Raw genomic sequence first — 27,221 nt, forward strand, 5'->3', positions numbered from 1 at the left:
CCCCCCAATAAAAAAATTTTGCCGATATATAGTATACAATAGGAAACATAGCACTTTTTTTTTGCTTGCCAAGGAATTTCTTTTGGTAGTGCACCCCAAGCTGAAAATATTTGGTTGTGCCGCCCCTAACTGAAATTGCTTCCTACGGGCCTGGATTTTCATCCTAACCATAGTAACTCCAACCTTGATGTATTGTCTTCATTATCACATAAAGTCTATTTAAAAGCATATTAAATCTATCAAGTAGAATTATAGGTATGACTGCGACAGACGTAGAAATGGATGAAATAGACGTAGAATCAGTTGGAAATGGGGATACGAAACACAGGTACGAGAATTATATATGAAATATGATTTATTAAGTATCAATAGTTATGCTCTCAAGGGAAATGATATTTTAAACATTGTTCGACTATTAAAACTATAGAGTTACTTGGAAAGCGGGTATGGAATTGCAGAGAGTTGGAAAAAAAATGAGGGAAAAAAAACCTCTTCTGGGGAGCTCTTTAGAAAATCGCTCTTAAGATTATTTATAAAAATTTAACAAGAATATAAAAGTGTTAATTTTATTATCTCTAATATATAACAATGGTCTAAATGGTATGTTGCATGAATCCCGAGTAGGAACAGGTTACTCTAACAAAAACCCTTACAGGCCTGAGGATGACAATAACGTATGGAACATTTTCCGGAAGGACCGACTACCTGAGGATTCCAAATGCTGTGTAGGGTTTACCGACAAGTTCTTCAGAGTTTTCAAGTTCCTTTTCTACAATTTCCTGTTGTTTGCGTTAACAAGTGGCGTTATTGTCACCCGAGGCGGGCTACAAATTCTGGCGTCACTGCTTGGCGACCATGAAAAAAGATTTGCAAATATGGTTATCGAGCTTCATTCTACAGTTTCTTTTTAAGTTTTAGCATAATACAAATAGAAATAAATAAATTTTAAATATTCTTGAAATAAAACACATATTTAAAATACATATGGTAGCTGAGTAAAATTTTTTGCAAATTGTTATTTATACACAAATGTAAACATGCCTAGCTACATTATTTCATTATCTTACGGACGTTGAGATTAAATAAACACATTCGGTTAATAGATAAAGATCTTAAACAATCACCACAATAGTTTCTCCTCTGAGTTAGATCCAGAACGTTTATTTTCGTAAATCATTTACGTAATTGATTATACCTATACTAAATGTCTTAAGATTAACTCGTACGTTTCTGAATGAATTTTGACGAAGGATGTTGAAAATATTTTTTCTTATCTTTCTTTTTTTTTTTTAGAGAACCATTACCCAGGATTTTATTTCTTACTTTTCTTTGTGATGGCAATACCTGATGCTCTCAAAATTTTGCAAACTTTTTTCATGTTTCTTTTTGGTAGTCCAACGTGTGTGCGTTTTGTATTGGTAAGCTTTCTTTGATGCAAAATTCTGAATTTTCTTAAGTCGTAGCAATTTAATAAAAAGTTTTAATAAAGACGATATTAGTTTTAGTGACAAGTGTATCACATTTACTCGTAACCAAGTTTATTTTCAAAATGTGTTATATAATTGCAACTTTTGATAGAGTAGAACATTTCTTTAAGATACACATACGAGAGGGTTGTCATCTTTTTGCCTTGGATGTCTGCTTTTCAAGGTCATGCCTTACCTTGACCCACTACAGACGTGTCTTGTAACAATATCCGTGCCCTTTGTACCGGCCTTAGTCAACTTAGTGTCATACTGCCACAGAAAAGCATGCCATTCTCGTAAAGGAGTCATAAAGTTTTTAAATGTATTCTTCTTAATATTACTTTTACCTGCTGTCATTATTGTGCCATACACCCTCATTCAGTCCAGTGAAATTAAAAATGCAAAACGTTGACCAAACAAAGGAGAGCTCATTGCCTGGATTTTGGTATCAGCGGTATTGTTGTCGGTGAGGTGGATCGAAACATACTCCTTCTTTTGCAGGAGATTCATTGAACAGAGAACAAATAAACGAGTTAAAGACAAAGGATACGTGATTTCGCATTTGTCATCAAGTATCTTTAGAATAGGTCTTTTGATTGCTCTTTTCCCAACATTTTATTGTCCTAATATTCGAGGAATTAGGAATACATACTATAGATTCATGTCATTGACAAATGTTTCAGGACTACTCCCCATAAATTGCTCCGAATCTCTTAATTTTTCAAACTTGACAGTTAAAAAAAATGTCACGTGCAATGACGAAGGAATATCATACTGGCTTGTGATTGGCCCATATCTGGCTCATACGATTGGTGCAGTATTGACAACCCATTTCGGCGTTCTAGCTAGTAGACTACGCATGCAGAAATGGGGTTTTGCACTTCCACTTACTCTTGCAACACCCCTTTAAATAATCCTATTGCTTGTACTTAATCAAACAGACAAGAGCTTTGAGGAAGGATATTTATTACTGAAAGCAGACAATACGTCTTTACTAGCTGCGTTCTTTTTCGTTGGATGGATTGGTCAATCCTGGCTTTGTCGTCATACTTGGTATTGGCAGCGGGAGGAGCGCATGGAATTTGCAAACAAGTCAGTAGATTTTATATCACGAATTAAATTTGTTTTCGAATTGTTTTCATTTCTAACGTGTATACTTATTGTTTAGTCTCACTTTATATCTCGCATATGCTATCACTGTTTTCTTGTCTAGACTGTTTGTTCTACCACTGTTCTGTAGCCCAATGCTGGATCTTGCACTGTTACACAGCCGGAAGAAAAGAAACACTTCTGAGACAGAGACTAAAACAGAGACATCTTGCGTAGACTCCAAGGTTTATATCTGCGCCACTATGTGGCACGAAAATCGGGTTGAGATGAAGCAGATTCTGATATCTATATTTAGGTACTATGAAAAATCAAAGATATAGATATGCAGTAAAAATGAACAGTATTGCCCATGCTTGTAAAGAAATAAACCGATAAAATTGAAAAACCTTCTTATGGACAAAATGATATATTTGAAGAGAATTAATCACTAAGCATATTAATTTTGTTGACGTCATTTAAATTATGCATACCTCCGTAAATTATGCCAGATACCTAAACTGAAATCAAAATTTAAATGTACTAAGCTTAAATGTGAATATTATAAAAATAATACGCACAGATTGTTTTGATTGTAGACTTGATCACCACCAGTTCCAATACGAGTATAGCAAAAATGAACTGGGGAACAATGAAAAAGATTATTATACATTTGAAGGTAAGTTTAGATAGTCAAAAGTATGCCATAATTGAAAAAAGAAATAAAATATAAGAAAGGCTTTCTCTCTGATTTTTTTCCCAATTCACTGCAAATAAGCAATCACAGTATATCAAAGGGTACACCCCACCCCCTGGAAAAAAGTCATTAGATTGTTAAAACATTATGGTCACTGTTTTATGTTGAAAAGCTCACATTCCATAGATGATGCCATGGAAACTAATAAAACAAAGAAAACAAGAGGTCCCAATGATTTGTCTGGCAGTTCATGGAAATCGTGGATGAAGCTGCCAGGTAAGTGTATGTTGAATATCAAATATTCTGACATTTATCTGTCCACACAGCCCATCTGAATTCATTTTCATTCAAAGTGCCTTTTATCGGAGAAAGATTGAACTGGATCCGCCCCAAAAATATGTCACACCATATGGTGGCCGATTGGAATGGGAACTTCCGGGAGAAAATAAGCTAATAGTTCACCTCAAAGATAAGGATAAAATACGGCATAAGAAAAGGTGGTCTCAGGTAGATAGACACAGCTATTACGACTTCTTGTTTTCCGATTATGTTTACAAAGACACCTTATTTTATGAATTTTGTGCAGATGAAAAAGTAAGCTTACAAACAATATATTTCAGAAATATAATCTGAAATCTTATTTATACATCAGTAGTATAAAATCAGAACCCAAGTTATAATAACCTTTTGATCTTTTAAAATTCAAATAATTCAGAATAATATATTTAAATATTTTTGACTAGATTATGTACATGTACTATTTCATTGGATACGAACTTCTCATGAAAGAAAAAAACCCAATAATCAAACCAAATACAGATTTTGATGACGTGCCCTCAATATTTGATTTATTGTCTGAAGACGTGAGGCAAAAGGCGAGTATCTATATTTAAATGTCTGTTATTTGTTAAAAAATAAATTTATAAACCTTTTTATTCAGGATAATGACACATTTTTTCACAATAAATAATGTATTTTGCAACTTTCGAGATATAAAATTATTTTGCAACTTTCGAGATATAAAATTTTTAAATAGGCTGAAAATACCTACATTCTGGCACTTGACGGTGATGTGGACTTCCAGCCTGAAGCTCTTCGGCTTTTAATAGACCGTATGAAGATAAACCCCAAAGTTGGAGCAACATGTGGGCGAATCAAACCCGGAGGTTCAGGTAATTATACATAGCAAGCCCGTTATATACAGCTATAATATTAAGAAATAACAAGTTACAAAATGTTTGAATATGAAATGTCAATGCATTTTTCTTTTTTTATTCTGTAATCTATCGTGATCTATCATACAAGTGTAAGTTGAAAATGAAACAATTTTGTTAAAAATAGCACAGTCTTTGTCCTTTTTTTCACTTAATGTGATGTTGTATAAACAGGTCCTGTGGTCTGGTATCAACGCTTTGAGTACGCAATAGGTCATTGGCTTCAGAAGTCGGCTGAACATATGTTTGGATGCGTACTTTGCAGTCCTGGATGTTTCAGTTTGTTTAGAGTGAAAGCTCTTATGGATGATAATGTGATGAGAACGTACGCAAAATTACCCACCGAGGCACGCCATTTCCTCCAATATGACCAAGGTACATATTTGTTATTTGATACATAGGAATGTAAATATAACTGATAAATTGGAGTTATAAAGGATACTTTAAACCTTTTTGAGAACTTAATTGGATTTTTTTAATTAATCAAAACCAATCTGGCCTTATAAAGACTGTCCGAAATTTTAAAATGCACTTTTTTGTTGTTAGTTAAATCCCACACAGCAATAAAAAAAACAATTCACTGATGGCAATGCAGTTGTCAATGTGACGTCATATCGTAAAATTTGACGCAGCGAGAGCGGATCAAGTTATATTTTTTACAATGAAAAAGCATTTTTAATCAATATATATATACAGATATATAACAGGGCATTAACTTGGTTGCGATGTTTATTTTATGATTTTATTCATATACTTTCCCTACATTCCATGGACAAGTTTTATTTATTGGAGGGTAATAGAAGGGTCTTAATAAATCGAAATATTACAAAGGCATATCCTCAATGGATCATGACAAGCTTTTACACTTAAACTCAAGAAGTATCGAGATATTTGAAAAGTACTGCGAACCTGATGAATTATTGCAAATGAATTAATTATATCTTTATATTCAATCTTGTTAACCACCAAATATTCAACAAGAGGTATAAGTTATGTAATTTTAACAACTATATAAGTAGAATCTACCGAGGCTCGCAGCACATTTCACAAACTACAAAGAGTGTTGAAAATAATAATAAATTAATCTTAGATTTTAACATGGTTATGCCTTGCAATATTGGAATTTATAGATGACCTCAATATTGCAAGTATATTTTGTAATTTAAGGTGACTACCGTATCACGTGACAAGTCTTAATTAAAAATCTCATCATCTTCAACATATAGTTCTGAACAACATTAATTTGTCCGATATTAAAAAAAGTCTTAAAACCTTGAAACGAATCTATTTACTATCTAAAAAATATCGCCGATATTTCCATTTGGCACCTTAACTGTACTGCGTAAGTTTAAGTGTATTGTGTCGAGTTTATGACTTGATATCTAGGTTGCAATATAATATACCAAAAATGATGCAATAGTTAGTTGTTCAGTCAAGTGATCGACTGCAGATTGTACACTGTGATATTTCACTGGTAACCTTGAACTACTTGCAAACCAAAAATAGTCTTGTCTAAAATGAACATTTTTGAGTATGAATATATATCATCTTTGGGGAGATGCCATAGAATTTTAAAATTAAAAATGCTGAGAATGGAGCTGCATTATCGACTCTCCTCCAGAAAGATTTTTACATTCAAAACCTTCATCTTAACACATAAACAACCTTACCTATATAAATATTTTTTAAAAATATTTATATATTATTACAGGCGAAGATCGGTGGCTTTGTACTCTTATGCTGCAACAAGGATACAAAATTGAATACTGTGCAGCAGCAGAAGCCATAACATTTGCCCCGGAAGAGTTTAAAGAGTTTTTCAACCAGAGAAGACGCTGGATGCCCTCTACAATGGCCAACATTTTGGACTTGTTACAAAGTTGCGCCCGTACAACGAAAATGAACCCGAATATTTCATACTTCTACATTTTTTATCAAATTATCTTATTTGTATCATCGGTTTTGGGTCCTTCAACTGTTTTGCTGGCGCTTGAGTCTGCCGTTGCTTCAATCTTTGGCGTAGCGCCTTGGTTAACCTATCTTTTGACATATGGTCCAACACTACTCTTCATATTTATTTGTTTAAAATGTAAAACAGACATGCAACTAAATTGGGCAATGGTTTTAAGTGCCATTTACGCTCTATTAATGATGGCAGTATTTGTAGGGACACTGGTGTCGATTGCTGGTGAAGGCTGGTATACTCCCACAGGAATGTTTTTCTATATTCTTGTTGGCACATTTCTCATTGCTGGCCTCCTTCATCCGCACGAATTCGTTGATCTTATTTGTGGAGCTCTTTACTTAATTTGTATTCCGGCAGGATATCTTTTCTTGGTAATTTATGCTATTTGTAATTTGAATAATGTATCTTGGGGTACGAGAGAAAATAAAACAGCAGTCTTGGAAAATGCCGGACAAAATGGTAAAAAGAGCAAAAAGAGGGAGACAGAAGAGGAAATAGATTTTGTTACAACGGAAATGATAAGTGGGATGATAAAACAAGTAAAAAATACAAATGTTTCAGGGGCTTCTTGTTCAGAAGCATTCTTTTCCGTATTCCGTTGGATGAATAATCTTGTTATTCTGAAATCTCTGGAAGCTGTCCAAAATATATTCGAAAAAAGTAAGGACGAAACAGATCAAGGATCTGATCAGGCAATTAGGAAAAAATCACTTCTCAAAAGCAGGCGACGCAGAATACCAAAGATTGATCCAAATCAACTGGACGACACATCATGGGCGTTAGAAGATGTGAGAAACACGAAAATATCCACATTAGATCAAAAGGAAGAGGAATTCTGGAAGGGATTAATTCGTCATTACCTTTATCCATTAGAGGAAGATCAGAAAAAAGTAGACAAAGACAAAGAAATGCTTTCTGAATTAAGAAACAAAGTGGCTTTTGGATTTTTCTTCCTTAATGCACTGTGGTTGGCTACTTTGACAGCAATGAACGAAGTAAAATATATCATCAACATTAAAATAACAGATACAATTACCATTGAACCACTTGGATTCGTGTTCTTAGTTGTTTTTACCATACTTCTGTTGTTGCAGTTCGTGGGCATGCTAATGCATAGGCACGAGACCTTACTCCACATCTTAGCAATAACTAAAGTTTTCAAACGAAAGACATACGACATCAAGAAAGATATCGGGGAAATTGCAAAGTCCCCTATGGCTAATGATAATACTACCTTGAGTAAATTTTCAGCTAACGAGGGAGGCATTTACTGCAATGAATCCGTAATAAAAGAACTTGCAAAGTCTCCTATGGCTAATGATGATACTAACTTAAATAAAATTTCAGATAACGAAGAAGAGGGCATATACTGCAATGAATCTGTAATTAAAGAAAGTGCAGAAAAGAGAAAAGATAATATGGTTAAGAGCCACATAGGTCACTATGAAAAACGAAAGAGTCAAGGCCTAAATTTAAGACAGACTGTACGAAGAAACAGAAAGAAACTTAAAAGCGGAGGATGTTGTTACAGAAATCCCACGATACAGGAGTAAATTAAAACTTTTTTAACCTATGTTTCATTGGATTAGAGTATTAACTAAAACAAGGTCATACATGTAAACATGTCCCACAATGTCAGTGCGCATCGAACATATCAAAAATAAAAATAATTTTGTCAAATACAATACTTTCTCAAATATTTTCTTAAATATTTTTTTTTAGTAAAAGGTTTACTAATAGTACTTTTGGTATCAACTGATTATTTTAACTGATTGTTTTAACCAATTAATATGACTTAGCATCCACTGACATCAACATACATGTATGTATAAGATAATGATTTATTTCTTTATTATATATCTAAATGGACTAAGTATACGTGTCGGGTTTATGGCGAGTTCAGTAAAAATCTCAGGTAGAAGGCGAGAATAGTGGAATAAATACCTAGTCAACATATACTTCTAGGAACATCATGAAGATATTATAATACAGAAGTAGTTTCAGTTGATTTGAGTGATATGTTATATCATGTGTGCTTCAAGATTTAAGATATAATTCCAATTTTTTTTTCACTTTTTGAATATCACTAAAATTAAGATATGCTATATAAAATGAATGTACTTTCTCAATTTCAATTAAAGTAAACGTTTGCATATTCATACTTTATTTTGAATCATATATGCTAGTTTTGTTTATGTCACCTGAAACACTCAGGTGACCTATTGCTTCCTGTTTTCGTCCTCCGTCGTGCATTGTGTGATGTGCGTCGTCCGTTAACATTTAAACATTTTCAGTGCATAATTATTATTAACGAGAGTGTCTCTTTACAAGTTTCATAGCCCCTGCATCAGAGGTTTTGGTAGGGGGGTCTAACTATTGATTATAAAGTGAAGAATCATAAATCTTCTTTGCTCCTGGGTATTTAGAAGATTAATTAAGTCCTGGTTATGATGAGCAAGGGTACGTTTGCCTAAATTGTAAATTTCATGGACCCTGGGTCAGGAATTCTTTTGGGAGGGGGTGGGTCTTGTGTTGATTAGATAATGAAAATGCATTTCTTTGAAAAGCTTCTTCTCTGCCCCTCGGTATTAAGCAGATAAACTAAGTTCATAGCTAAGATGACCAAGGGTGGCTTTTCTAAATTATGAAATTTGATGCCCCAAGGACAGGGGTTCATGAGTAAGGTGGGGCTCATATGATGAAAAGGCAAAAATTCTACTCCTCTCCTGTCTATTAAGCAGATAAATTAAGTTCATGGTTATGAGGAGCAATAGCTTAGTGGTTGTGGCGTTCGCTTCGTGATCGAGAGATACCGAGTTCGATTCTCGTTCGCTGCACCGCGTCAACCAAAGTATAACCAAAGTATAACATCGATAACATCGTTCTTTACTGCTACGATAGGAATATATTGAATAGAAAACATTTCTTAGCAAAGTAATAAAAATAAACTTGTCCAAAAAAAGAGAGTAGATTTCATGCACAATAATAGGGTCACTGCATCGGAATTACTTCATTTGCTAAATTTGTTAATATTATACCGAATTGTATTTTTTTTTATCAGTGAATTTGCGATGTTAAGTTTCCTTCGATTTGACATTTATCTCGCGCAATACCTTTTTAGCAGAGCAAACGAGTAATAGAACCTCGATATAATTTGACCTTCTCGATGTCTTAACATGTAAAACTTGGACATACACAGTCGACTGTTGTTACATGTGAAGCTTGTATATACACTATAACTGTCGACTGTTGTAACATGTGAAGCTTGGACACACTCTATGACAGTCGACTGTTGTAACAAGTGAAGCTTGGACACACTCTATGACAGTCGACTGTTGTAATATCACTTAGTACACTGTAAAAACTATCCTCGGGTTCGCTTGTATCTTTATTCAAATAACGACGATTCAAAAATCCAGGGGGACCGTCACGGTAGCTAAACCTCATTCAGTAGAGCACTCACATCGTGCTCGGCTGATAGTGGGTTCAAGACCGTAAAAGACCTAAAGCGATGTAGAATAGGTAGCAAATGTTCCTTTGCCCAGCGCTCCGAATATTGAAGTGAAAGTTGCCGGTGTAAAGACGAATAATGACCCCCATAGAATAATGACCGGGAGGTCATTTTTCAACGACAAAAAATGACCCCCCGGCCGTAGAAAAAAACAATTTTTTGTAGAAAAAGAGCCCTAGGGGTCATATCTTTATATGTGGGTCCTATAAAAAAATGCCCCCCGTTGGAAAATGACCCCTTTTCCAACAGATACACAATTTATAACAGGTGATTGATTTCAAGGTTTAAACTTCAATGTTTAATTCTTATTTATGCCCTTTTTGATCAACTTTGGACGAAAGCGCAATTGAAATGCAATAAAACAGCATTACATTTACATGCATATTTCTATCTTTTAAGCCTATTGTGTTCTCAGCACATATTGAAAATCGCAAAATGGCTACTATTGGTTATTCTCCCTTTATGAATGTCTTCCATTCGTTTCATATTTGGATATTTGACTGATTATAGACATTCATACAAGTAGCTAAATAACAGCGGGATGTTCTGGATTTCAATGGTAAACATGTCTTTCAAAGTATTCAGCATGCATTGAATACGATCAACTTTATTTTTTAAAGTGAATGAAAAAAAATGAATGAGATAAGTTTTCGGAAATAAATACGGGAAGTTATGCAATGTAATATTATATATTTTTTTTAATGACATAAAAGGTGTGTAAATGAGGTAGAATGTATCGCAAATGACATAATATCTCGTGTGAACGACATACTGTGGATATATTTCCTAACGAAAAAAAGGTGACGATAACGAACAAGGATGATTTTAAAATATCCACAAGCAATACAATTATGTTAACAGGGCATACAAAAGGACCCCTGAAAATTGCAGAGGTAGGAGTAGGTGCCTAGAAAGAGTAAGCATCCCCTGTTGACCCGTCACACCTGCCGTGAGCCCTATAAATAAATCAGGGGACATTCCGTTGTCGAATTAAGTATAGAAAAAAGGCCAAACAATTGACCATATTATAAGTTATATTTGTTGACAGGGTCATTGATACGACCATTGAATTTACGAAATGCTGACTTTAAACGAGGTTGTTGAAACCCCTGTAACATCAACTTATATGTATCTGTCAGTAGCCTGACTCGATTTAAAAATTAATCGCGTTCTTGGGTATCGAATAATTTGGTAGATGTTAACATCATATGCAAATGATAGCGGAATATTACTACATAAATAAGGAAAGTTTACGATGGAAAAAGCTGAAGTCATCCCGCTTGTCAGACAATTTAGTTGTAAGCTGGTCTTGAGCGTCTATAGTCAGCAGGACGTCCAAATATAAAGCAGACGTGGCAAACATAAAAAGGACATAAAATTTCTGCTTGTCAGAAATATATACAATCGCATAATGTGCATTCAATTTTATTTATAAACAATGGTCTAAGGGAATTTCTTTTCAAATATATAGAAGTAATAAAGAAGGATCCCAGTATAATATACATATGTACATTCAAGTCTGTTAACATGGTCGTCTGAGAATAGTATACATACATGTAAGAGGAATAATTTTCTTTAGAAATCCACTTTAAAACAGTGATACATTTGTCAAATAAATATGGAAACATTTCAATACAGTGTATATTGAAGTAGATAAATGTTTTTAATTTATCATTAAAGACAGACCATTTTATTGACCTTCCTGGTGAATATAAGGATTTATTTTTCCTACATTGAACTAAATAGATTGAAAACAACTCTGAAAAGTTATTTCACCTGCATCCGTATTCCACTCAAGTTAACATAATATTCAGGCTCAAAGAATCGGAGAAGGGGGCGAGTGATTGCTCACCCCTCCTTTTTCTGAATGTAAAATTTAGCAATTTCTAGTTTGAAAATGTTCATTGAAAGTCTTGTAAACACCCCCTCGTTTTTATACAATATAGTTAAAAACTCTCTCCTTCTTGAGTGGACATGGTGAACATAACATTCAGGCACATAGAATCAGCGCTGCGTGGAGTGTCCTTCCCCTTCCATTTTCATGAACGCTATTTTTTTATTTTTTCGCTTGAAAATGATCATTGCAAGTCTGGTTGCCCTATCCCAAACTTTTTGATACAGTAGAGTAAAAGGAAATCCCCCTTACATCAATAGACTTTTTAAGGGGTTCATCAAAGATATTTTTGGGGTAACTTGTCATTTGGCCTCTTATAGTGCCCCATTCCCCCCTTCGATGCTATGCCTGACGTTTATTTTTTCTATATTGCACCAAAACTAGATTTCAAATGCAAAATTAATACTGGTTATGCTTATTATGTTACCTCCGATTCTCTCATTGTGTTTGGCTAGGACTTGAGCAAATGTAAACGAGAAACTTGACGTGTCTTCTTAATAAGTCTGTATCAATTTAATCGTTGAATCATATAATATAACAGTTATTGCTGTTTTTTTCTGTCAGTACGATGATTTTCCACCATCGAAAAAAACAAAGTTCACCTCGCCCTTTGGGCTCGATAAATCTTTTATTTTTCTAGATTCTGAATCATCGCATTAATCTTAAAAACAGTAATGATTGTATAATGTAATGAAATCAACATATCATCGATTTATTCCCAATTTAGCTCAGGTGAGCATTTTGTTCAACAGGTCTCTTGGTTTATTATTTTCATTTTGCAATATCAACTTTAATCCTCTTTAATCCACAAGGGGTCATTATTCTACGGGGGTCATTTTTCTTCACGTGGGGTATGCAGATTTTTGGGGTGATGACACTTTTTCTATGGGCAAAAGGGTCATTTTTCGACGTCGAATAATGACCGGGGGTCATTTTTCGCCGTTGAATAATGACCGGGGGGTCATTATTCGATGGCGAAAAATGACCCGCGGTCATTATTCTATGGGGGTCATTATTCGTCTTTACACCGGCCTTTCTGATGAAAACTTCTTTAGCACGCTAAAGAACTCTCACAGCTCATTGGCCCTAAATGCTGAGTAAAGGCCTTAAATTAAAGTCCTTCGCCTGTTACTGGTGTCATCTCATATGAGTGAAGTAATCTTACAAGGTTCTGGAAACTGCAATCAATCAACCAATCACATACAGGATTGTTTTCTATATCTGAGCAGTTTTGTTTATTGCATGCTTGTTGCATCCTTACGAGATGAGAAAAAATTGAATAACATACAAACATTTCCGTCCATTTAAGAAGGTTTTTCAGATTCTCTGTGTGTTTTGCTATTAAAACAATATTTCTATGGAAAAAATGACAACAAACTGCTATTTAAAAATATAATCCCGAAGAAAAGACAAAAAAAGATAAAATCGTGACAACTGAATTGAATGAAGGAGTATGGTAATGAAATAGGTTAGAAATACCTTTTGAAAATTGTTCGAATTTCCATAATCTAATAAACTGAATCAAAATCCTATCATTGTTTCAGTTATTAAAAACTTGATACTTTTTAAAAGTTTTTTTTCTTCTAGAAAACAATATTCACATTTTTTTTTTTTACTTTATTGGTGCAACATACCAGAATACAACGGATTACAGAGAAACTTTCTCAAATCTGAACATGATTGATTTAAATTTTTTCGGAAGAATTTCAAAGTCTAAAAAAATTTCAATACCATAATTTTCATAAACAAACATATATGCACATAGGTCCTTAACATTATATGACAAATCACAATAAGGTTTATGTGACAATTATAACACTTCTCTTGAAATAAAAATAAAATAGATTAGTAAGTGCATTATTGTGGTCATACCTTCGAAATTTTATACGAAATTCCTTTCAAAAACACACTGTAGTTGTAGTATAGTTTATGATAGTAAGCTATTGGTTACAATTATAGTAAATCAAAATTTTCAAATATGTTTTAAAGACTATATCAAGTTCTTATTATTATTTTATCTTATTTCTTAAAATTTTTCAAGTTTTTTTTTTAATATAATAAGAAATACAATTGCTTGTTTATTTAATTAAATATGATTTCCAATATACCATCCACGATACAGGATTTTTTTTTTTAGATATATTTGCTTGTAAGGTCCAAAAAAAAAAGTTGATAGTAAATGTATTGAAGAATGTACTTTTGAAAAGTTACAGCTATATATCCACCTCCGCATTCAAATATATTGAGCAAAGTGGCATAATGATCTGTTTATGAGGGAAAAAAAACTTAAAATCAAAATTTTAAAATATAAACATATATATAATCTTTTTTGTAATCAAAAGTTTATTGAGATTGTACTGCTTATAATTTAAATATAATGTATGTATAAGACAAATGTATAATTATATAATCATTATTTAATTAATTGTTATAACATGTATATGGTTAGTGTTGAGTCATTCCCATCAAAAAAGAAAAAAAAAAACTACTGTTCTCGAGCTAGCAAAAATGGCATTTTCACGATCAAGTAAAGTAAACACAAGCATCAATACACATAAATATCAAATCGTATCGTATCGATGAAAATGTCTGTGTTAGGCAGTTTATAACCAAGAATATGGGTTCGATTTTGAATTGAGAGTTTATATCCATTTATAAAGCATTTAATTATAAAATTAAATTAAACATCAGATACTGAGATTGTGGTTTAAAAAAATATTATAACGGTTGAATAATTAAATTAAATGTATTAAAATGTACATTGAGGATGAATAATAAATGTATTAAAATGTACATTTAGGAATCGAGGAAAGAATGATTCTGTAAAGGACCTCCTTTGAAGCTGTTATTGTTATAGCTTTGAAATTCCGAACTTTTCTCAATATTCAGTTTATTAGCACTACAACTGTGACCTTCTTCGGTGTGTCATCGGTTTGTTAGTCTATTATTTGTAGAAATATCTTTTTCACAAGTACATTTATCTATCATTTTAAAAATTATATGAAAAAGTCTTTTTAGAATTGAATTTTTATGTGTATAAAAGTCAGAAGAATATTAAATGCCATAACTAGCAATATTATACGCCTGAAGCAATATAATTGAGGGGTACCAATCGTGTTATTTTTACAAGCAGATGGCTATATTTATTTTGATTGGCTGAGAATGTTCCCTGCAATATTATAAAAATATATTATTACAATATAATTTTGTAATTGCTTCTTACTAAAAGTAAATTTAACCTTGGCATTGATAATTGTGTTTATTCTTTTTCTGACCTATCATTAGTTATAATGTCATGCGTATGTGTTCAGTTTCACATTCCTACCGCTATAATGGGTTTATGAGACAATAAACTTCAAACTAATCATTTTATAGAGACTTTTCTAAAAGTACAAAAATGACTGTGAAGAAACAAAGTATACCAATTAATAAAAGTATTAGAGTATATTCTATGGAAAAGTATAGTTTACTACGTGAAATCAGTTAACTATAGTAAATTGTGCTTGGGATATTTCGTTAAAATTTTTTTGACATGAAGCAAATATGTATGAGTGTATTATTACCTACATACAATAATCCTTTGAAAGATTATGTTAATGTAGAATTCATATTAAAAAATGAGTATGTTCACACTTGATACATACTTGTATAAAAAGAACAGAGATCTCGCTGAAAAGAGTATTGTCCTCATTCAGCCTTTGAGCATTCAAACATTGCAAAACAAAAAAAAAATGATTTGATGTAATATGTACGATTGAATTTAAGTAAATAGATTTAAAAAAGACCAGATCTCTTTATAAACAGTCGCACATTTGAAAATAAACTTTCATTTTCAGATATGCTGATCGAATCATACCCCCATAATTCAGTAATGTTATTGCATTTTACTAAAGAGTTGAACTTTAATTCATGTACATGTAACTTAAAGGTTCACTGAGTGAATTAGAAAATTTGTTCAAAAACATTTATACCGCATAATAAAAACTAGACGAAAATCATTCTTGTAAATACTGATTGCGGAAATATTATACATACTGAAATCAGTTTGCAAAAGCATTACGATAAATCATAATAAAATTACATGTCAGTCTGTAAATTTTAGAATTCATAGGGAAGAAACTTCCTAGTCAAAAGGCAAAGCACATGAATTTCATTACAAAAAAATATTTCATGAGAACAGTATTTAAAATCCCTTAATTAGTATAAACTGTGTAACTTTTTAAGTCTGAATTATATCAAATCAATTATCAGTATTTGAGAAACAGGTACGTGGGTCCTAAAAGCCCCTAAGATCACGGAAGCTATAAGAACTTTACATGTTTTGTTTTATTTTTTTAAAAGCTGGAAATGGAAAATGGATGAAGGTGTCACAGTATTATGCTGTCAAAGTTTGTTATGCCATATACAAGTACATGATTGTTTAATAAAAAAAATCTTTTTTTTTAAATAGTAAATCTACAATGAATTTAATTTTTCTCAAAACAATTAATTTGTATCGTTGATTTTCTTTCACCTATTTGTAAAAGCTTGTAATTTGATGCGAATGAATCGTCCCGCATTTCTTCCACTTATGGGAATAAGAAGTTTTCAACCTCACTGATTTGGAAAAAAAAATCATTCTCTCCTATTAAAATCAACTTTCTACCAATGTGAGCAATATATAATTCAAATCTGAATTTTGCTACCTACCACATAGGCTGCCTCTACCTAAAAAAGTTTGAACTGATAAAAGTTCTATCGTTATGTCAGGTTTCCTGATGCATCCATGTAATATATTTCTTTCCTTGAAACAATAGTCTCATATTTGTTTCTATGGATTTAATTTTAATAAAAAAAAAAATGAAATTCGTTGAAAAATAACTTTCTCAATAAAATCATCAAGATTTCGACGAATGTATGTCGAAATATTAGGAAAGTCTGGAACGTACAAATCTAACCACTGCACCACTCGTGCGATTTGACCTATAGTCATATTTACTTCTAAAACAAGGGCGTAAAACTCCAGAACCAAGGCCTCTTAAACACCGATATTTGCGGAAACAAATATCTAAAAAAAAATATTCTTAAGAAATGTACTTTAGTCCGTTAAACTTCTTTTGCTTACTGAAATTTCCTGGTAATAAATGAATATATAAGGAAATTAAAATTTCATAAAAGCATTCTTCAAAAATAGAACTGGCATGATTGAAAAAGAAAAGATTCAACGATCGAATAAAAATTCTAAAAAGGAATTGTAATATGATACGTATGTTTAGAAAATTTATATTGACTTGATATAATTTGTGAACTAATTGGGTAACAAAATATTTCCCGGTGTTAGAACTAAAGCAGAGGTCTGAGGTTGAGGATAGCATTTTTTGCATATAACGACATGTTGGACGCATCAATAGCAGGGCAAGGGCTTGACATCAAATAAGGAATGCTGTATCGATAAAGTTAGAGAAGTTAAGTGAGTAAAATATATTTGTTTCATGTAAGAAGAAATATACTATAAGAATAATATTTCTTCCTACATAGCAAAAAGTTTTAAAACCAGATTATTTTTGTCTTGTGTAATTTAAAAAAAAATCTGGTGAATCTACATTTGGTCTTCATTTGATCGATTAATATTCTTGGTAAGTCATACACATGCACATGTGTATCTTCTGAATAATAACTCATAAATGATAATTTGTGTGCTTTTTTCATAGCAAATACGATTTTATTTGTCATCATTTCATTTCAATTTATTTTGTATGCAGAACCACTTCTTCACTGTCTAAGATAACTTTTTCAAAATTAATGTTTATACCTTTGTTCCACTTTTTTTATGTTCTTGTGCTCAAAAACAAAAATATTGCTAGAATGACTATTATTGAAAAAAAGCTTGAATATATTATTGGCACAGTACTGAAGCAATTTTACCGATATTTTTACCCGTAGACGGTTTTTTAATCCTCAATCATTTTCCCGGATTTAAAAAAAATTGAAAACTGAAATAATGCATCTTTGGCACAGAGATTAACTGAACTGAAGTATATAACTTGATAAAATAAAATAAATAAATAAGTTCTATATATATCAAAAAAGTCCGCATTTTTTGAAAATATTTTTTCTTTATATATTAACTAATTTTTTTTTCTAGGGGAAAAAGGGAGTAGGGGTGTGTGTGTCAAAAATGCAGTCAATATACATGTATACCTTTGGACCTTCTTGGATAAAAATAAAATTTGATGTGCTGTGTTTAACTGACATTTTTAGACATTTCATTTTTTTCTTTACAGCTTGGTTATCATTCCTGATATAAAATGGCAGAGGGGCTACCGTAAGAATATTAAATTAAACAATAAATTATCATTGGACATGTTAAACATGTAATGTCCTCAAACAGTTGTCGCTGTATCAAAGCGAAAATGTCTGTCCAAATGAGTATGTTATATATTACGCGTCTGGAACATCGTAAACAATTTCAAGAGAGAAAAAATGTAAATGTTTACTTGTATATTTTAAAACTTTGAATAAATCTTGTTTGTTAAATAGTGCCATATAGTCTTGTACGAGGAAACTATACTGGTAACAAGTCAAGAATTCCCATATTATACAATTCAAATAACAAGTCTTTATGACGTCATAATTGTCATTATCTGATTGACCCATTTTCCTTCAGAAGACAACACTCCCCGAAATGGGATATATTTCGAATGGATCACTGGCCACAGAAAAGAGAAGATCTCAAAAGAGTCAACCAGATTCTTCCTAAAATTTTAAAAGTCTTGACCTACATCTTCATGGTGCTTATTATCACCACCGGAGTGGTCTTTGCCAAAGGTGGTCTACAAGTTTTGACTAGTATCCTAGGACAGCACAACAAATTCCCTAATGTAGGTCATCTTCATTTAAATGTTAAGAAGTGAAAAGGAATTTAGAGAAAGTGGCAATCTTATCAATAAAGATTATCGATTTGATTTTTCTAATATAATTGCATTGATAAAAATAACAATCTTGTATATCTTAATCTTAATTATTCATTGAATGGAATTCTTGCATTTTTAGAGAACTGTGAATCAGGATCTGATATCTTACTTACTTTTCTTCTCAACTATTACCCCTGACCTCTTAAATTGTCTAAATGAATTGTGGAAAGCTATGCTAGGAAATAGAAAAACGGCTACTTGGGATATTGCAATGAAGGTATGGAATATCCCCTGCACCATAAAGTGAGCGTTCTTGATTTAGATTTGATATTTTACTGAATGCTATTGCTTCAATAGATCTATTATACTATTTGTGTTTTAAGGCTGTCGATTGATATTGTATGTAACTAAGCAACATTACTTATATAACGTATATATGGGTGTTTTTATTCCAGATAATAATTAGAGAATGCTTGCATTCTTTTGGCTTGGCTGTTCTTATTTTTCTGGTTCTTCCTTACATGGATCCTATACAAGCATGTGTTGTTATCAACGCCACTACATTCCTCCCAGGATTTATTCATATGGTCATGTACTGCAGAGGAAAAGAAGAAGAAAAGGGAGAAATATGCAGAAAGATTAAAATTTTTCTGAATATTATAAGCTCCGTGGTCCTACTTATATCACTTGTAATACTTTTGGTTTCTGTTGGTACTTCAGAAAGAAAGAATATACATGCACGGGATCCAGACGTTGGGGAGCTTTTGGTATGGACGATTGTATCTATTCTTACATTATCTAGTCGATGGATCCCGCAACTGCGAAACAAAGAGGATGAGAACGAATCAATAAACAGGGAGGAAAATTATGCAGTTATTAAATTCGTCTCGAGGTTTCTGAGGATTTGCATAACTGTTGCTTTATTTTGGACAATACTCTGCCCGGGAATTCGGGAAATCAAAGATGTTTATCGCATGTTCATGTCAACATCAAAAGTGGAAGGCCTCATTCCCGCCAACTGCACAATGTCTCCCAACAGAACAGTCATCTCATCCCACCAAAAGTACAAAAACATCTCAGCATGTGTGGATGAAGGCATCCCTCTCTGGGAAGTCCTTGGTCCATTTCTGGCACATGTCATCGGAGCAATATTGACAATGCATGTCGGAGTATTAGCCTGTAGACTTCAGATGCAGAGAATAGGATATTCAATCCCTCTTTCCATAGCTTCTCCCATCTATGTTATCTTAGTAGTTATATTGAAGAACGAGGAAAAAGATTTCATCTACCGATATTTTGAATTTATGAATAACAGTACGAATTGGATACTGTTCTTTGTTTTTCTTGTGGCTTGGTTAAGTCAACTAAATATGGTTCAGCATATTTGGGAGGTCCAACACGGAGAAACTCTTTTTTCGGCGAACAAGTAGGTTATGCAAATATAGTAAATAAAAAGATTGATAATATGGTTTCCCTGTTTACTTAAGATTTAAATAAAACTTACATATTTACATTCTAGGTTACTGATTCATCGATGTGATATTGATTCACACATTCTGAACAAACATTATCAATTTGTTGATATTCCTGTTTTTCATTTCATAACCAAAGAGTGGCATTGCACAAGAAAGCAAAAATTATACGATGACATTGCATGATAATGCAATATTAAGAGAATAAGTTTCTTTACAGGTTGTTTGTCTTTCCAAATTTCTGTGGTCCATTGGTGGATCTTTCACTGCTGCACAGTAGAAAAATAAGACGGAAGAAAGAATTAGAAATTTATGATGACCCTGAGAGCACTAAAGTCTTCATCTGTGCTACAATGTGGCATGAGAATAGGACTGAAATGAAACAGTTACTGTCTTCAATCTTCAGGTTCTGTTAAAAATATTCATGACGTTGTTAGCTAATGCATTTCCAAAGTTATGACTGAGGCATTGGTTTGGATTTTGACAAACAATGTTTTCATGAAATGCATTTTAATTCGATGTAGTATTTTTTTTTTGATTTTCAGGATACGTGATGTACAGCGGAACTATGGATTTGAAGGTAATAATTTAGTTCCTTTAAAAAATGAAATTGCCTTGGCTGCATTTAATTTACTTATATGATATATTCCTTAAATTTAAATATTGAAGAAAAAAATGCGACACATTTAATTTATGTTTAATGATAAAATATCCAATGTAAATTCATCTTATATTCAGCTCATATAATGTTTGATGATGCCATGGAGACTTCCAAAATGGGGGCAAATGGACTGGATCTTAAAGAGAACGACTTTGTCAGACAGTTCATGGAGGTTGTAGAAGAAGTGGGAATGTAAGGAGATCAGCTTTGTGTAGCATGATAATGTCATGGTACCACTGGTACTATAAACCATTTGTAGGATATTTCATAAATATCAATAGAATGGCACTATACATAACTATTTAGAATATGTAAATAATATTTTTTAATTGTACTCCACATTTGAATTTGGTTTGAAAATATATGTTTTAACATCTTTAAAGTATCTGAACCCGTGGAATTTCTGTGAGCAAAGCCTTATTTAAAAGAGCATTTGATAGGAATGAAAAATGTAAAGATAACCAACACTGACTGATCTAAAAGAAATCTATAAACAATGCAAATCTGTGAAGAGGGCATAAACACGGACACCAAGAAGTTCCAGAGGTAGGATCAGATACCTAGGAGGAAAAAGCATTCCCTGTTGACCAGTCATACCCGCCGTGTGCTCCTTGTCATGATCGGGGAAATAACGGAAAAATCCGTAGACAATTCAGTGTGTAAATAATGGCCAAACAAATAGTATGAAAAAAGTCAGTCAGCATTTAACTTAATAATAGATTGTATTTGCTGACAAGGTCATTGTATTATCAACGTATCTGTCAGTAGCCTGTCAGTGTTCTTGAGTATCGAATTAACAGTATATGCAGGTGATAGCAGGATATTACAACATTGCAAAAATGAAGGACACGCTCTTAAGTTAAGGTTTGCATTTCTACCAATATGAAAATATTGAAATAGGAGCACAGCTAATTAATTATGCATCTAAACATCCCATTTTTCTAATCAAATCAGGTAATACAGATCAATTGAAAAGAACTTGATAATGGCTACAGTGTAGTTCTTACTGTTCTGACAAACGTAATAACTTTTTTTTAAATTTCAGTGATTTCGATGTGAACTTAGGATCTCCTTCAAAGTACGCAACACCATATGGAGGTCGTGTGGAATGGAATCTGACGAAAGAATGTAAACTCGTTGTTCATCTAAAATTCAAAGGAAAAATAAGACACAAAAAGCGTTGGTCACAGGTACACTTTAGAATTCCAATGATAAATTTAAGGGGAGAAAGTATTTTGTAAAATACATATTTTAGTCGGATGAGTTATTGTATGGCCATATATGAACGTTTTAAACTGTTTTCCGATGTTTGAGAGACAAGTCGGACTCGTGTCTCAAACGGTTTATATCTATAAAAAAAAATGTTTTCATAACTGCATAAATTATTTATGCTTAAACTAAGCAGAAAATGACATGCTGAATAATCAGGTGAAAGAGAGATTACTTCAAATCATTTCTTTATACAGCATGATTTTAAAAAGTAAACTAAATTCACATTTTTCACAGTGTCTCTTTTTCCTGTATATGATTATTAATCCGAGTGTTTAAAAATGTGTATTATGACAAAAGAAATGCACTAAGTAGATTGTTTAAAGGATATATATCTTACGCCGTTATATCATTCTTAAACTGGAAGGTTATGGGCATTAACTTCAACATCATTAATTTTCATTCACAGATCATGTATATATATTACATCGTTGGTTACAAGTTAATCACTGAGTGTGCAGGAGGAGACAAAATTGAGAATCCGAAACCAACACAATCCATCTTTGAAATTCTTCCAATAAATTTAAGAGAAAAGGTAAGTTTAACCTTTTCCTAATTTACTGTGACTATAGCGATTTAAAAATATTCATGTACATTAAAATTTTTGAATGATTTCTCTGTAAAGTAGCTTCATGGAAAATTAAAATCCCAGCAGAATCTCCCTCTTTATTGCTCATGTATCTAAACTCTAGGAGGAAAAAATTAAACAGAACCTTAATCTTCACGAATGCTAGTATACGGATTAAGATTAAAAGCTGTAAGTTAACAATCACGTTTATGTATAAGAATTCTTCTTTAAATCAAAAGGCGGAGAACTGGTTTATCCTTGCACTAGATGGAGATGTAGACTTTCAGCCAAGCACCTTGCAACTTCTAATTGACCGGATGAAAGTCAATTTTAGAGTGGGATCTGTTTGTGGACGTATAAAACCATGTGGTTCGGGTATGGTGCAGTCCATTTCAGTTATACTTTCTCAAACATTTCTTCTAAACAAGGGTTTCGTTTGATGATTCTTAAAAAAAAAAAAAAAAGCATTTTTTTCTCTATTTTGGTGGAAACATTTTAGACAAAATTGTACAAAATCTCTTAAATGTAAATAACTAATACGATTGAAAAATAATAAACAACTTATTTTTCCCAGGGCCTGTTGTCTGGTATCAGAAGTTTGAATACGCTGTGGGCCATTGGATGCAGAAGTCTGCAGAACACGTGTTTGGGAGTGTCCTCTGTAGTCCCGGATGTTTTAGCTTGTTCAGAGTGAAAACCTTGATGGACGACAACATCATGCGTACTTATGCAACACTACCAACAGAACCACGCCACTACATTCAGTATGACCAAGGTAATGTTCTAAGTATACCGTGAAATATTTAATAAAAATTAATCTTATTACTAGTATTTCCCCTTGTATCATCATCTGACAAGTGTTTTGAAATTTGAGCAGGCGAGGACCGCTGGCTGTCTACTCTAATGCTGCAACAAGGATATAAAATCGAATACAGTGCAGCAGCAGAGGCGGCAACTTTTGCTCCAGAAGACTTTAAAGAGTTCTTTAAACAAAGAAGAAGGTGGATTCCATCCACAATGGCAAATTTAATGGACCTCCTTTCCAGTTCCTCAAGAACAACTAAGATGAATCCGAATATATCTTATTTGTTTGTAACTTATCAAGTTATTTTATTTTTATCTTCACTATTCGGACCCTCAACAGTTCTTTTGGCTCTTCAATCGGCTCTCGGTACCGTCTTTGGAATCCAAGCGTGGTTGACGTATACAATAATATTTTGCCCCGTAATAATTTTTGTAATAGTCTGCTTGAAGTGTAAGGATGACACACAATTGAATGTTGCGATGGCTTTGAGCACGGCCTATGCTCTTCTTATGATGGCTGTTTTAGCAGGGACGCTTGTGTCGATATTCAAAGACGGTTGGTTTACACCCACGGGAATGTTTTTCTACATTTTGACGGGGATGTTCATAATTGCTGGATTGTTGCACCCTGACGAGCTTGGAGACCTTCTAAAAGGCTTGCTTTACTTCATATGCATTCCGGCAGGTTATTTGTTTTTGATTATTTACGCAATCTGCAATCTAAACAACATCTCTTGGGGAACAAGGGAAAATACTACTGCTGTACTGAAACATGCCGATAGGCGGTCCAGAAGAAGAGAGACAGAAAAAGAAATATATTTTGTGACAACAGAAATGATTGAAGGAATGGTTGAGCAAGCGAGGAAAACTGTATCAAATTCATCAATTTCCATAATACAATGGTTCAAAAATCTTGTCTTACTGAAGTCTTTAGAATCTGTTCAAGCTATCAACGAAAAGACAAAGGATGTACCTGAAGAACCTATTGAGAGAACGGATAACATGTCTAAGGATGTGCATAAATCATCCTTTGAAGGTGTTCGTGGACCAAGTATCTTTAAAAAGGGCTATGACAGAAATAGACGCGCCCCAGGATCAAGCGCACATCCCTCTTCCCAACTGACCCAGATTGACGAAGTATCGTGGACAAGTAACGAAACTGAGGAAATTCGAACGAAGAAGCTTGATCAGAGGGAAGAGCAGTTTTGGAATACACTAATTTCTACATATCTTCGTCCCATAGATGATGATCCAGATAAAAAGAAGAATGATACAGAGAAATTGTCAGAGTTCCGATACAAAGCAGTCTTTGCCTTTTTATTTCTGAATGGTCTGTGGCTAGCTATTATGATTTCGATGAACGAAATCAAGAACCTCATAAATGTAACGATTCCACAGCCATCAGGTCCGCCAATAGTGATTGAGCCTCTTGGTTTTCTCTTTTTGGTAATATTTTCTCTCATGCTCTTGCTTCAGTTTTTTGGGATGTTGCTTCATAGATATGAGACATTTTACCACATTTTGTCCCGAACCAAAGTAGACTGCCCTTGTAAAAAACATAGCGAGAAAGATGGAAAATGCGTTTGCTGTTGTTAAAGTAACTATAAACATTTGCAGAAAATACTGAACAGAGTTAAATGAGTGCATCGTTTAAATGAGATATAATGAAATGGCACACATAATACCACTGATAAAGGCAATTGAAAATTTCAATAATCCACATTTACGAAGGAACAAGAATTGCCATTAAATACATTACGCTGTGATTAAACTCAATGGATTGAAAGAAATACGGAAATTGAAATTTAAAACGCGAGAAACAGCCGGTGATCAACAGTTTAAGGAAAATAAACAATAGAGGGGGACATTAAATTGAGGTACACATTGGAAGTCGTGCCAAATCAACTTCAAAAGAGGGGGACATATTAAACTGAAATACTTCTTGGAAGTCACGCCAACTCAACTTCAAACTACAGTGTACAATTCGATGTAATTGAAACAGAATGAACATAATGAGAATCATTCATCTTCATAGGAAGACTTTTTTATTATTCAAATAAGTTTTTTCACTCATTATTATGGCATACATGTACATTTTAACAAGATTTTTTTTTCGAAAACGCTTCCATCGATTTGCTTGAATACATGTCGCGATTCGAACCCGATGCAGTTTTCTCATGTTTGAAATTTCACTTGTTTTTAAGTAACAGCCCATTTTCTGATTTTAGGACACCCTTTCTGCAACAAAGTCTCTTATCAATGAAAAAAGGAATTAATATGTTGTACATGTATGTAAGTGGACATACTGTATTTGTGTATCTATTTTTTTTTTTATTTTCCCCGTGCATTAATGATGTGAAACAGCTGGATTTTGTAACCTGGTAATATATTCTTTTTTCAAAAGTCTTTTATGCACTGTAAATCACTTTTTTATTCGCGATAACTCTATTTTCGAGCGTAATTACGCGAATTTCATTCCCGCGTATAGTTCTATTATTAAAGATTATATAGTACAATACCCAAAATTCGTGAAAACTTTGTTTCGCTTTTAAATACCAGACAACCTCGCCAAAATAAGGTGTCGCGAAAAGAAGAATGTACGGTTTTGGCTTTATTGTGCCCTAAAAATTTAATGTTTTCAAAAAGTTTGGAAACTGGTTTAAATATGAGTTGAATATATGACTGTGATAAATCAGGAAAGAATATGGAAAGAAGGAGTACCATTCTGGAACTAAGACGTCATTAATGTGATGCATTTCTCTGTTATAAGCAGAAAAAGCCTCAAAATGACCCATTTCAAGGGTTATTTTCCTTTAAAAAATAGTGTCCACAGCTGTCGCCCACTTTAATTTTTGGATATGTTGTGTAAAATTCTTTGAAAAACCACATATCTCAAAATCTTTGTGGGCGATGCCTGTGGACAATATTATCTGAAAGAAAATTCCATTGATATTTGATGTCTTCTGCAACTTTTATACGGGAAAATGCACAAGTTTATGACGTCACAGTTAGCATTTAGAAGGTCATGTGAGAAAAAATGATTTTTATGATCTTTCTGCATGGACTTTTAATGATTCAGAAAACATGAGTTTTAATGTTTTCCATCACTTTCATATTTAAGAAAAATATAGGGCAAGATTTGTATTGAAACCGTACATTGTTCTTTAGTGATCTGCAGTATAATTTCTTCTTCTCTTTTTACTTTAAATTTTCCGTTTATCTTTAAGTTCACAATCGCTGCCTAATTATTTACCGGTTTCTGTATTCTCTGATTAATTAAGCAAAATTTAAAAATTTCCAATTGATGCAGTACATGTATATAAATACCTACAAATATATTTTTTTTAAATTCTTTGATGCATTTTTTTCTCTCTTTATTTTTCGATAAAATATCAGATTTCATAATTTGTTATGGCTTTTTGCCTATCAGATAAGTAAATTGAAAACATCAATCGGCGACACAAATACATCTCTAGAGCTTTAACAGGTCGGGTACACTACCTTATATGGAAGGCAATTTTCAACACGTGACGATGTCTTCGTCACACCCGTTCTCCAATCAATTGAATGAGTCCCAAAGCATGACAGTCTACTACGTGTTTACGATTCAATAGCGACGCGTGGTTTCGTCGGTTTACAGCATAATATTTACTTCGTCACCGGAAAAACCGTAGAGCTTCTTTTTCACTTTATAAGGCCAAAATTGAAAGATTATATTTC

The 27,221-nt window shown here is 33.0% G+C and overlaps 2 protein-coding genes and 1 pseudogene across 2 annotated transcripts; all 3 read left to right on the plus strand.

The window, feature by feature from the left end:
- Positions 1–257: 257 nt before the first annotated feature.
- On the plus strand, positions 258–7,982 carry LOC133180427 (chitin synthase chs-2-like; annotated as a pseudogene).
- A 10,139-nt stretch (positions 7,983–18,121) lies between these two features.
- LOC133180428 (uncharacterized) lies at positions 18,122–21,056 on the plus strand. The gene is made up of 7 exons (XM_061314956.1): positions 18,122–18,138; positions 18,481–18,694; positions 18,867–19,004; positions 19,183–20,153; positions 20,420–20,605; positions 20,745–20,779; positions 20,938–21,056. The coding sequence occupies exons 1-7, from the start codon at positions 18,122–18,124 to the stop codon at positions 21,054–21,056; spliced, it is 1,680 nt and encodes a 559-aa protein (XP_061170940.1).
- Positions 21,057–21,356: 300 nt separating this feature from the next.
- Positions 21,357–25,585, plus strand: LOC133180429 (chitin synthase-like). Its single transcript, XM_061314957.1, has 7 exons — positions 21,357–21,406; positions 21,906–22,050; positions 22,539–22,664; positions 22,937–23,072; positions 23,272–23,472; positions 23,575–24,470; positions 24,513–25,585. Exons 1-7 carry the CDS (start codon positions 21,357–21,359, stop codon positions 25,095–25,097), a joined length of 2,139 nt encoding a protein of 712 aa, XP_061170941.1. The 3' UTR covers positions 25,098–25,585.
- The last annotated feature ends 1,636 nt before the right edge of the window (positions 25,586–27,221 follow it).

The sequence above is a fragment of the Saccostrea echinata genome, unplaced genomic scaffold (assembly GCF_033153115.1).
Source record: "Saccostrea echinata isolate AGI-Se365-2 ecotype Australia unplaced genomic scaffold, CSIRO_AGI_Sech_v1 ptg000006l, whole genome shotgun sequence".
Classification (NCBI taxonomy): domain Eukaryota; kingdom Metazoa; phylum Mollusca; class Bivalvia; order Ostreida; family Ostreidae; genus Saccostrea; species Saccostrea echinata.

Coding starts and splice junctions, on each gene's coding strand:
- LOC133180428 (XM_061314956.1), top strand. Junction 20,606..20,744: donor TTACTGTCTTCAATCTTCAG/GTTCTGTTAAAA, acceptor TTTGATTTTCAG/GATACGTGATGTACAGCGGA. Junction 20,780..20,937: donor GCGGAACTATGGATTTGAAG/GTAATAATTTAG, acceptor TCTTATATTCAG/CTCATATAATGTTTGATGAT.
- LOC133180429 (XM_061314957.1), top strand. CDS start 21,357: ATGCAAATCTGTGAAGAGGGCATAAACACGGACACCAAGAAGTTCCAG. Junction 23,073..23,271: donor TATAAAACCATGTGGTTCGG/GTATGGTGCAGT, acceptor TATTTTTCCCAG/GGCCTGTTGTCTGGTATCAG. Junction 24,471..24,512: donor TCAACGAAAAGACAAAGGAT/GTACCTGAAGAA, acceptor AACATGTCTAAG/GATGTGCATAAATCATCCTT.